This window comes from Tachypleus tridentatus, chromosome 6 (assembly GCF_004210375.1).
Source record: "Tachypleus tridentatus isolate NWPU-2018 chromosome 6, ASM421037v1, whole genome shotgun sequence".
Classification (NCBI taxonomy): Eukaryota; Metazoa; Arthropoda; class Merostomata; order Xiphosura; family Limulidae; genus Tachypleus; species Tachypleus tridentatus.
Genome location: NC_134830.1, coordinates 149,017,344 through 149,030,801, shown reverse-complemented (window position 1 = coordinate 149,030,801; position 13,458 = coordinate 149,017,344). Strand labels below are relative to the sequence as shown.

At 30.8% G+C, this 13,458-nt stretch overlaps 1 protein-coding gene across 4 annotated transcripts in view; it reads right to left on the bottom strand.

The window, feature by feature from the left end:
- The window catches only part of LOC143253991 (plectin-like), a 116,420-nt gene that overhangs the window by 6,135 nt on the left and 96,827 nt on the right, over window positions 1–13,458 (bottom strand). For all 4 annotated transcript variants that reach the window (XM_076508682.1, XM_076508683.1, XM_076508681.1 and 1 more), the window contains 7 exons: window positions 9,722–9,836; window positions 9,043–9,220; window positions 7,942–8,090; window positions 7,069–7,229; window positions 3,898–4,036; window positions 1,620–1,810; window positions 214–379 (listed from right to left, as the gene is read on the bottom strand). In XM_076508682.1, the coding sequence (XP_076364797.1) occupies window positions 214–379; window positions 1,620–1,810; window positions 3,898–4,036; window positions 7,069–7,229; window positions 7,942–8,090; window positions 9,043–9,220; window positions 9,722–9,836 (1,099 nt within the window). The remainder of the gene's footprint in view (window positions 1–213; window positions 380–1,619; window positions 1,811–3,897; window positions 4,037–7,068; window positions 7,230–7,941; window positions 8,091–9,042; window positions 9,221–9,721; window positions 9,837–13,458) is intronic.

The window sequence follows — 13,458 nt, the reverse complement described above, 5'->3', positions numbered from 1 at the left end:
GATAAAGTTACTTCTTCTCTCAACAAGATTCAACTGATTGGAGTGACCAGTTCTAAATCTGTTATTATTAAAACTGTGATTTATTATAACTGTACTTGTAAAATTAATACACTAAAGCCATTTTTCAGCTATACTCACTAAACTGGGGACTTTGTGTTACGTTGCTCTGTAGCAACAATAACAAAAGCAAAATGACTAAAAAAAGATACATACCATGGCATTTTGGACTTGTTTCTCAATTTCTGGGGGAGTGAGTAAGTTGATCGGTTTAAGATTTTTAACTTGAATAGACATCTCCATCAACCAGGGCTCTTCATTGTTTTCCATTTTAGTTCGGTAAGTTTGTAGCAGCTCTGTAGCAGCTTCACAACTTCTTAGCCTGTAAGTCCACCATAGAGAGGCCATATTTAGTAAAAATTATTTTAATATGGCTGAATAAAAATCTAAGAGATAATGTTTAATTAGTGATATAGATGTTCATACTAAATTATTACATCTAGTATAATGTTAATAATTTGAGTTTAAGAGTTTATATCTGTTTATTTACTGTATAACGTTTCTTTAATTACTTTTTTATATGAAATTCTTGTTAAAATAAGATTGTCATATCTTTTCTAACCTGCTTTCTTGAGTGATCTTTGAAAGGTTAAAATTGTATGCTTTCTTAAGGTTGAGGAACATTTGTTTTGTTTGAAAATAGCAGCAACTCCAAGATAATTTATACCTAATTGAGACTTTCTAGAGAACCACACAGTGACTTATTAAATATTTGATTTTTAAAATTTTATATTGTGATAAATTTGAAAATATTTAACATATTTGGAGTTATCCATAATTTATGTGATACTCTCAAAGCATTATAAAAACTGAACGGGCACACAGTAATGGATGATATGCAAAAGGAAAACGTCTATGGCAGTGACACTGCAATTCAATGTTTTGCCACCAGAGGGCGATTGGGTATATAAAGACTGGATGTCTAAACTTCAGTACTGACAGCAGAAGGCCAGATGTTAATAATGCTTAAACTTAAAATATAAAAGTTTTATAAGATAAAAGCTACTGCAGTTAACACAATAAAACAACCCTCTGGTGGCAAAATAGAACATTGCACTATATCTGTAATATTTTTGTTTCCAGCTACACACAGGGATATATGCATAGTTATCCCTAACTTTGGACTGAGAGACTATAAAGAATATAACTATTCAACCACCACTACCCTCCTGAGATACTCTTGTCTGATTGAATAGTGAGATTTAGTTGTCACTTCCAAAGTGAAGTGAGCATTTTTGCAACAACAAGTCATGAACCACAAACCCTTGGATTCATGGTCTGAAAATACTAATTGCTAGAATATGTCCAGCCATTTCTTCCATAAACATCTTTTTCTGTGTATATCATCTTCCACAAAGTCTTAAGTTCTTGCAATGCTCTAACAGTTTATGAACAACTCAAGATCCTGTCGAATTATAGACTATTTCTGATGGGGTGACAACCCAAATAACTGAATACAAGCATACTGTATGATTTCACGCTAAAATATAATAACTCCATGCTAAGTTAACTTACTTTTAAATCTGTTATATGAAGTGAAAAAGGCTAAAATGAATTATTACCGTTCCACAACTTGGAGCCCAGCACTGTCCCAGCGTTTCGTAACCTTCTTAACATCTTCTTCTATTTTGTTTACATCTGAATGTTTGACTTGTTTGGGTCGGGTTCGTTCGGTCAGATGCCAAACAATGACTAGATCACTGTTAATTTGGTCAATCACAGTTTGACCCTGCTGAATCTTTTCTTGAATGGTCTAAAGATAAATAAATAACACTATGAGTTTAGAGGCAGCATAAACACTTTGAAACATTAGAAATCAGGATAATTTGTAGTCAGGATTGTTAAAACTCTGCTGGTATTCACCAGAAGTCAGTACCAGTTTTGTTGTACTCTAAGAAATCAGCCATTTCACAGAATTTAAGCAATCATGAAATATGTTTTCAAATAAACCATTAATTTATCTAACAATAAAAGTTCCTCGTTGGCAACACAATCATGAAAAGTTATATGTCTTTTCGTAATTCAATAAAATGAGAAACAAAATTAGATTTATGGTTATGAAAGTTTTTATCAAGTTTCCTCTTTCTTTAAAACCATTAAAACAATGGTTGTATGTTTTTATTTCTTTTTAGTAATCTATAAGTCATGCATTTGAACAAAGTCCTCTGCATGCTTTTGTATTTTTTGGTTGAGAATTTCACACCTGCTTACAATCAAATCAAATGAACTGAGTTACAACATAATCAGTGATGACCAGAAACCCACTTGTTGAGAAATTTATATGCAAAAACGGCTCGTTTGGGCTGAGAAAACACTTTTACATAGAAGAGCGAACAACGTTTCACCCTTCTTCGGTCATCGTCAGGTTCACAAAGAAAGAGGTAACTGACCGGAAGCCGACCACATGTCTGAAAGGGGTTGTATAACTGTGTGTCGAAATGTAGAGGGCGGTATTAGATGTTTGAATATATAATTTTATTTATTTTATTATATTAATATAGGTATAAAGGCGTTCCTTTATATTGGTTTATTTTGGGTTTAAGTTGTTGTATAAGTAAGGCTTCTTTAATTTTGCGTTTGTTTATGTTTGTTTCTTTATTTAGTATTTGAGTGTTTTCTATGGTTATGTTGTGTTTATTTGACTTGCAGTGTTCGAAAACGTGTGAAGGTGACTTTTTATGTTCTTTGAATCTGGTTTCCATTTTTCTACTTGTTTCTCCAATATAGAAGTCGTGGCAGTTATCACATTGTATTTTATAAATAATGTTGGTGTGGTGTTTGTCAGTGTAGTTTTTACATAGTATAGACCTCAGTTTTGTGCCGGGTTTTTTGAATAAATTTGGTATTAATTGGAATGTCATATTTTGTTACTAATTTTGCCAAATGTTGGTTATTTGTTTGCTGATGTCAGGAATATATGGTATACAGCAGTATATGGTTTCGTGGTTTTTTGATTCGTGAGCTGTATTTACTTTAGTTGGTTGATTTTGCTTACTGTCTAGGTGTGTGTGTATAATGTTTTCTACGGTTTGTGGAGGAAACTTATTGATGTTGGTGAAGTATTGTTTTATTTTGTCCAATTCATCGTTAATTTTATCTGGTGAGCATAGTTTTATGGCTGTGTTTATTTGGTTTCTTAGTATGTTGAGTTTTTGTTTTGTTTCATGTGCTGAGTCCCAAGGAATGTATAGACCAGTATGGGTGATTTTTCGGTGGATTTCTGTTTGAAATTGTGTATCAGTTCTTGTAATTTTGAGGTTAAGAAATGATATTTGATTGTTTTCTTCCTGTTCACATGTGAAGTTGATGTTGGAATGTATAGAGTTAATGTGATTGAAAAAATTAAGTATTGGTTCTGTAGATTTGAATCCCGCAACCGTGTCATCTACATATCTGTACCAGTATAGTGGTGGATGTAATGCTGTGTTAATTGCTTGTGTTTCAACTTGTGTCATAAAAATATTGGCTAGAACTGGTGATACTGGATTGCCCATGCTTAGGCCATTTGTTTGTATATAGTTTTGGTTGTTGAACATGAAGTTTGTCTTTATCGTGGTGAATTCTATGAGGGTTGCTAACTGGTTACTGGGAATTTCTATAGTTGGGTTAGGGTCTCGGATATAGAGTTCTAAGGCTATCTTGCAGGCTTCAGTGGTTGGAACTTCTGTAAAGAGGGATATAACATCGAAACTGGCCATTAAGGCTACAACATCCTGGAAGAAAACATGTCGAACATTCTGTAACACAAGTTTCAGCACATCAGAACTCTAATGTTACAAACAATGTTATAGGAATATTCACGAAAAGAAAATTAAAACACTTTTCTAATTGTCTACTTACCATTAGTAGCTCATGAGTTTTAATAAGAGTCGTCCTTTCAGCTGAAAGTGGATCACAGTTAGCTAGTTGAACTTCAACCTGTGTTACTAAAGTTGTGGCTTCAACTAAATTATTCATCAAAATCTCAAGAGCTTTCAATCTAAAGCAAAAAAAATACGATAATGTTGAGGAATGACTCAGTGAACTCAGTAAATTGACAGATATGACAGTGTGTGTTATTAACTATTGAGTGGTGAACTCTAACATTCACATACAGAAATGTAAGAAGCAAGTATTAATAGTCAAGTTGATTTTTATTTTCACTTTATGTATAAAGCTTACCATGACTAGAAGTTAATATTAATATTTGGTTATAGAAGTAATAATAAAAAAAAATCTGATCTTTCTTTTGTGCAGTTTTGTGACTTTGTCATGAATCCGTTTATTTCAAAATTATTATTTAAAAACTGAAGAATAAAAGTTGATCAGTTTGGTTGATGTCAATATAAAATATTAATATACAATTGTAGGCTCTCTTAAGACACCCTCAAATCCATTTTGACTAAGCTGCAAGTCTTTGAAGATAAACAAGTCTTAAATTCAACTAAAACACAAAAGTTAACTTTCCTTCAGCTCTCCAGTGTTACTAATTTTGAAGTTAGTCATAGCAACTTTTCATAGAGCTCTCTCTCCCAGCCAGCAAATTTAGAACTGCTTGTTATACATCATGCAGAGCTGCTTGTTATACATCATGCAGAGCTGCTTGTTATACATCATGTGGAGCTGCTTGTTATACATCATGTGGAGCTGCTTGTTATACATCATGCAAAGCTGCTTGTTATACATCATGCAGAGCTACTTGTTATACATCATGTGGAGCTGCTTGTTATACATCATGCAAAGCTGCTTGTTATACATCATGAGGAGCTGCTTGTTATACATCATGTGGAGCTGCTTGTTATACATCATGTGGAGCTGCTTGTTATACATCATGCAAAGCTGCTTGTTATACATCATGCAGAGCTGCTTGTTATACATCATGCAGAGCTGCTTGTTATACATCATGCAGAGCTACTTGTTATACATCATGTGGAGCTGCTTGTTATACATCATGCGGAGCTACTTGTTATACATCATGCGGAGCTGCTTGTTATACATCATGTGGAGCTGCTTGTTATACATCATGCGGAGCTGCTTGTTATACATCATGCAGAGCTGCTTGTTATACATCATGCAAAGCTGCTTGTTATACATCACGTGGAGCTGCTTGTTATACATCATGCAGACCTGCTTGTTATACATCATGTGGAGCTGCTTGTTATACATCATGCAGAGCTGCTTGTTATACATCATGTGGAGCTGCTTGTTATACATCATGCGAAGCTGCTTGTTATACATCATGCAGAGCTGCTTGTTATACATCATGTGGAGCTGCTTGTTATACATCATGCGGAGCTGCTTGTTACACATCATGCAGAGCTGCTTGTTATACATCATGCAGAGCTGCTTGTTATACATCACGTGGAGCTGCTTGTTATACATCATGCAGAGCTGCTTGTTATACATCATGTGGAGCTGCTTGTTATACATCATGCAGAGCTGCTTGTTACACATCATGTGGAGCTGCTTGTTATACATCATGCGGAGCTGCTTGTTATACATCATGCAAAGCTGCTTGTTATACATCATGCGGAGCTGCTTGTTATACATCATGCGGAGCTGCTTGTTATACATCATGCGGAGCTGCTTGTTATACATCATGAGGAGCTGCTTGTTATACATCATGTGGAGCTGCTTGTTACACATCATGTGTGTCCAACCCTAAATTTCAGTATTCTTATTATTTAACTGAACATAAAATTATTTTTACTCCTTTTCTTGTGTACATATTGTAGAAAGAGTGGTTTTGATGACAGATTTCCTGGTTATGACTGACAGGTCACATGTCTTTTAATTCCTGACCAAAAAGCTACCTATGTAGATCACAATTAAAAATAAACTCAATAATTAAGTTTATTAATTTAATATACTAGGAGTACTGAATACCACGCAAAAACTTATATAAAGATTATAATACACTGTCTTGATAAAAAATAGCTTTACACTCCATATATATATAATATTAAAAAAATTCTGACCGATGTTTGATCTTTGCAGCTTCCTCATGGTTAAAAGACAACAAACAATCAGAATAGACCAACTTATAGTCATGTACCCTATCATTAATACACTGACTTATAGTCATGTACCCTCCTGTTAATACACCAACTTATAGTCATGTACCCTCCCATTAATACACCAACTTATAGTCATGTACCCTATCATTAATACACTGACTTATAAGTCATGTACCCTATCATTAATACACTGACTTATAAGTCATGTACCCTCCCATTAATACACCAACTTATAGTCATGTACCCTCCCATTAATACACCAACTTATAGTCATGTACCCTCCCATTAATACACCAACTTATAGTCATGTACCCTATCATTAATACACTGACTTATAAGTCATGTACCCTATCATTAATACACTGACTTATAAGTCATGTACCCTCCTGTTAATACACCAGCTTATAGTCATGTACCCTCCTGTTAATACACCAACTTATAGTCATGTACCCTCCCATTAATACAATGACTTATAAGTCATGTACCCTCCTGTTAATACACTGACTTATAAGTCATGTACCCTCCCATTAATACACTGACTTATAAGTCATGTACCCTCCCATTAATACACCAACTTATAGTCATGTACCCTTCTGTTAATACACTGACGTATAAGTCATGTACCTTCCTGTTAATTTCTTTCTGTTGGAAGTATTGTTAACAGGGTAAACAACTATGAAACAATATTTTCTAACTTATTGTTAACAGGATATCTAACTGATGATATAACGTTTTCTAACTTATTCTTAAGAGGGTACCCAGCTGATAAAAGGACATATTCTAACTTTTATAAGTAATAAAATGTATTAAAAATAAGTACATTCAAATTACTATACTTGTTGCCATGTCGATTTTTAGCTTACCTCTATGTAGATGGCTTGCTCTGATCAGAAGGTAATATTATTCAACAATCACCTAACTTTCTCGTGTGACATTATGTTTTTATTAAACATTGATCTGATAGGTGGATATCCTAGTAATAAAATTTTACTTAGTTATCAAAACCTGAACTTGCCTCTCAATGTACAAATGAGAAATAGCCCATATTCTCTCCCACATTGATATCACAGTGTCGTGACGATGTTGAAGGGCAGAAGATGTCTTGGTCATTGACTGAAACTGGAGTTTCATGTCCTCCACTTGAGGTTCAAGAGACTTCAGATTTGTTTCAAATTCCTGTCAAAACATAATGACCAGATCACATTACAGTAACAAATATTTAATAACAAATAAATCGATTGAATAGTAAAAAGATGATTCTTGCCAAATGACTGGAAGACAAAATCACCCTTAACAGAAGTCTTTGTTGTGAGCAAAGTATGAATTAAGACTAATCAATTATTCAAGAGTTTAAAAAAGAACCAGGAAGTTTAGTTTTACACGTTTTGGAACAAACAAAAGAATTAACTGACCAAGCCATATAAGTTACTCCCTGTAGCTTAGGAAGTTAATAGACAAGAGAAAATCACTGAAATTTATTTAATATGAGAGATTGGGGTAAAAAATATTTAAATAAGTAGAAATTAAACTCAAGATTCACTGAAAACTTCTTGACAAACAAAAATACGTATTATTATTATGTTAATACAATACATATTATCATTATGTTAATACAATACATATTATCATTATGTTAATACAATACATATTATCATTATGTTAATACAATACATATTATCATTATGTTAATACAATACATATTATAATTATGTTAATACAATACATATTATAATTATGTTAATACAATACCTATTATCATTATGTTAATACAATATGTATTATCATTATGTTAATACAATACGTATTATCATTATGTTAATACATGTGGAATTATGGAACAGAGGGTGTTTTAAGAAAGTACGGATCAACAAACTTTGGCTGTAATTACTTTGTGTTCCAGAACTCTCCCTTCCAGAGTATCCTGATCCCAGGGAACCAGCGTCTGGACGTTATCTTCCAGAGTCTTCTCACTTTTCTTCAGTGAATTTTGTAGTGTGGTTACAAGATCAGAAAACTTCTTATGTGCAGTTTTGTCAACTGAATCAGGAAGAAATCAAAACTTTGGAATAAATAATTAGACCAGAACGAAAGATACAATTAATATAATCAGCATTTCAACCATGTCAGACAATATCTTGAAAGTAATTATTAAAATTCATATGACGCCTTGCAAGCTTTAAGTTCATAAGCAAAATCTCATGTTGTGTGTTGATCTAACTTCATTATTGTAAATTTCATGTGAATACCATGTCCAGCATGGGTCTAAATTTTTACCAGGCCAATTATGACCATGACTAAAGAATAAGCTAAGAAAAGAAAACTATAACTTATAATGGGAATTTTTTATGACCATGACTGACTACTTATAAAAGAAGTGGAGGACAGCAAACATCCCCCCCAAAGTTTAAACTACATATTTAGTACAAAGTGATTGGTTATTTAATTTTGACACCTGTACAGTGAGAATATTAAAACAAAAATTATGAGAAACTTAAAAGAAAAAAGAAGTGTTTTAATATATTTGAAACTTGTGTATTCATTTAAAACATAACCTTGAGCCATTATTCTAACACAGATGGAAGTAATTAACATTTTACAATAACCCTGTTCACTGGTGCCTAATCCTCATAATTCTATCTTCTAATAAATATCTCATAATAAACACCATTCTCAACCTTGTATGCATGGCTTCAACTGCCTTTATTATTATTAAACACCTTAGGCTCCATTAAACAGATTCAGAAATAGCTTTTATAGAACACTGTTTTATAAAATCTCACCAAAAAAACAAATCTGAAAAGAAAGAGCTAACCCCATTCTCTTTTATCATGTGATGTTCTGTTTGAAATAGTAAAAAAACAAATGTGTAAAGTTACAAACATTTGCACATTACTTTGTATCCTAAAAATGTATTCCTGCCAATAGAATATAGTGAAGGTCTTTAAATGCCTATTGTTTTACATTATTTTTACATATAGTTATCACTCACCTTCATCACTCTTCATACTGTTCAAGAAGTCTTGGAAAAGTTTGTTGCAGTAGATAATCTCCTCCTGGAGTTGCTTCAGGTCTGGATCATTTGAATCTCCTTCTTGAAGAAGCTTTTGTCCATCTTCATTCAGTGCTTTATGGATAGAATCTCTCTGGGCTGGTTCCATGTTACAAAACTTAAAAACAATATATATGTATATACATATAAAAGTCAGTTCTACACTCAGTCATTAAACTCATCATGTATAAATATAAGGAAATAAAAATTTCTAATAAATATTTTTAGTTATGAAAAAGTCCTTTAACAACTTGGCACTACTTTATGTGGATGTACACCTTGCTAAAGGCTTGTTTAGAGCATGATAGTTACAGTATACCTAATTAAAATTAAAATCTTTTTAATAACTAGCATAGAACAAAGATCTGTCTAGTAAATAAATTAGGATTAGGATCTGTTTACTGACTAATCTAACACTCTCTTTATCAACAAAAGATGTTTAGCTATTAAAATAAAACAAAGATTGTTTTGGTTGCTGTACTAGAACAACAGTTTGTTTGGTGAGTATGTTAAACAAGGGTATGTTTCAGTGACCTAATTAAATGTTGATTACCCAAACAAACACTCTGTTAAAATCTGGTTACCAAGTACAATGAAATGCAAGTTTTAAATAGCTTACCGTGACAAAATCCCATGATCGAATTACCCTTACTGTCGAGAAAATCAGGTTTTGTCTCAGCTTATGATATTTCTTGGACCACAGAATCCAAACATTGTCATACTTCTTGTTCAAACTATTGATAAAAATATATCAAACCACATAAATATGTTCCCACACTATAAAACAGCTTCCTGAACAATAGTACAATATTCACACTTCACAATAGATTTTATTTTTCAAACAACTGTTTCTGCTAATATCCTCAGAATACAGTACAATTCTTATTGTAATAGCAGTATTTTCAAATTACTTTATATTTAAAGGGTGAGACATGAGATAGGTTTAAAAACTATTTTCAGAGATAGTTTTCTGGTCCTTTCTTAAAACAGTTTTAATGTGGTGTAAACCTATTTCCTATTTTTTACTATTTATTGTTCTTTCCAATCTCTCAAGGATGACATTCAATGATTACTTCCTAATTGTTGTAATACCTAACAATGTTAACATTCAATGACTATCCTCCACTTGTTGTAATATCTAACAATGTTGACATTTAATCATTAATTACTTTATAATTGTTGTAATATGTAACAGTGTTGACATTCAGTGACTATTCTCTATTTGTTGAAATACCTAACAATGTTGACATTCAATAATTACTTCCTAATTGTTGTAATACCGAACAATGTTGACATTCAATGATTACTTCCTAATTGTTGTTATACCTAACAATGTTGACATTCAATGATTACTTCCTAATTGTTGTAATACCTAACAATGTTGACATTTAATTATTATTTATAATTCTTGTAATACCTAACAATGTTAACATTCAATGACTATTCTCTACTTGTAATATCTAACAATGTTGACATTCAGTGACTATTCTCTACTTGTTGTAATGCCTAACAATGTTAACATTCAATCATTACTTTCTACTTGTTGTAATACCTAACAATATTGACATTCAACAATTACTTCATAATTGTTGTAACACCTAACAATGTTGACATTCAATGATTACTTCCTAATTGTTGTAACACCTAACAATGTTGACATTCAATGACTATTATCTACTTGTAATATCTAACAATGTTGACATTCAATCACTATTCTCTACTTGTTGTAATACCTAACAATGTTGACATTCAATCATTACCTTCTAATTATTCTAATACCTAACAATGTTAACATTCAATCATTACTTTCTAATTGTTATAATACCTAACAATGTTGACATTCAATCATTACCTTCTAATTGTTATAATACCTAACAATGTTGACATTCAATCATTACTTTCTAATTGTTCTAACACCTAACAATGTTAACATTCAATCATTACTTTCTAATTGTTATAATACCTAACAATGTTAACATTCAATCATTACCTTCTAATTGTTATAATACCTAACAATGTTGACATTCAATCATTACCTTCTAATTGTTCTAATACCTAACAATGTTAACATTCAATCATTACCTTCTAATTGTTCTAATACCTAACAATGTTAACATTCAATCATTACTTTCTAATTGTTCTAATACCTAACAATGTTAACATTCAATCATTACTTTCTAATTGTTATAATACCTAACAATGTTGACATTCAATCGATACCTTCTAATTGTTCTAATACCTAACAATGTTGACATTCAATCATTACTTTCTAATTGTTATAATACCTAACAATGTTGACATTCAATCATTACCTTCTAATTGTTCTAATACCTAACAATGTTGACATTCAATCATTACCTTCTAATTGTTCTAATACCTAACAATGTTAACATTCAATCATTACTTTCTAATTGTTCTAATACCTAACAATGTTGACATTCAATCATTACTTTCTAATTGTTATAATACCTAACAATGTTGACATTCAATCATTACCTTCTAATTGTTATAATACCTAACAATGTTGACATTCAATCATTACTTTCTAATTGTTCTAACACCTAACAATGTTAACATTCAATCATTACTTTCTAATTGTTATAATACTTAACAATGTTAACATTTAATCATTACCTTCTAATGGTTATAATACTTAATAATGTTGACATTCAATCATTACCTTCTAATTGTTCTAATACCTAACAATGTTAACATTCAATCATTACTTTCTAATTGTTCTAATACCTAACAATGTTAACATTCAATCATTACTTTCTAATTGTTATAATACCTAACAATGTTGACATTCAATCGTTACCTTCTAATTGTTTTAATACCTAACAATGTTGACATTCAATCATTACTTTCTAATTGTTATAATACCTAACAATGTTGACATTCAATCATTACCTTCTAATTGTTCTAATACCTAACAATGTTAACATTCAATCATTACTTTCTAATTGTTCTAATACCTAACAATGTTGACATTCAATCATTACTTTCTAATTGTTCTAACACCTAACAATGTTAACATTCAATCATTACTTTCTAATTGTTATAATACTTAACAATGTTAACATTTAATCATTACCTTCTAATGGTTATAATACTTAATAATGTTGACATTCAATCATTACCTTCTAATTGTTCTAATACCTAACAATGTTAACATTCAATCATTACTTTCTAATTGTTCTAATACCTAACAATGTTAACATTCAATCATTACTTTCAAATTGTTATAATACCTAACAATGTTGACATTCAATCGTTACCTTCTAATTGTTCTAATACCTAACAATGTTGACATTCAATCATTACTTTCTAATTGTTATAATACCTAACAATGTTGACATTCAATCATTACCTTCTAATTGTTCTAATACCTAACAATGTTAACATTCAATCATTACTTTCTAATTGTTCTAATACCTAACAATGTTGACATTCAATCATTACTTTCTAATTGTTATAATACCTAACAATGATGACATTCAATCATTACCTTCTAATTGTTATAATACCTAACAATGTTGACATTCAATCATTACTTTCTAATTGTTCTAATACCTAACAATGTTGACATTCAATCATTACTTTCTAATTGTTATAATACCTAACAATGATGACATTCAATCATTACCTTCTAATTGTTATAATACCTAACAATGTTGACATTCAATCATTACTTTCTAATTGTTCTAACACCTAACAATGTTAACATTCAATCATTACTTTCTAATTGTTATAATACTTAACAATGTTAACATTTAATCATTACCTTCTAATGGTTATAATACTTAATAATGTTGACATTCAATCATTACCTTCTAATTGTTAAATACTTAACAATGTTAACATTCAATCATTACCTTCTAATTGTTCTAATACCTAACAATGTTAACATTCAATGATTACATTATAATTGTTATACTACCTAACAATGTTAACATTCAATGATTATATTGTAATTGTTATAATATCTGACAATGTTAACATTAAATGATTATATTGTAATTGTTATAATATCTAACAATGTTGACATTCAATGATTATATTGTAATTGTTATAATACCTAACAATGTTGACATTCAATTATTATATTGTAATTGTTATAATGCCTAACAATGTCGACATTCAATGGTTATATTGTAATTCTTATAATACCTAACAATGTCGACATTCAATGATTATATTGTAATTGTTATAATATCTAACAATGTTAACATTCAATGATTATATTGTAACTCTTATAAAACCTAACAATGTTGACATTCAATGATTATATTGTGATTGTTATAATACCTAACAATGTTGACATTGAGTGAATTCACCAAACTGTTGTGAAACTCA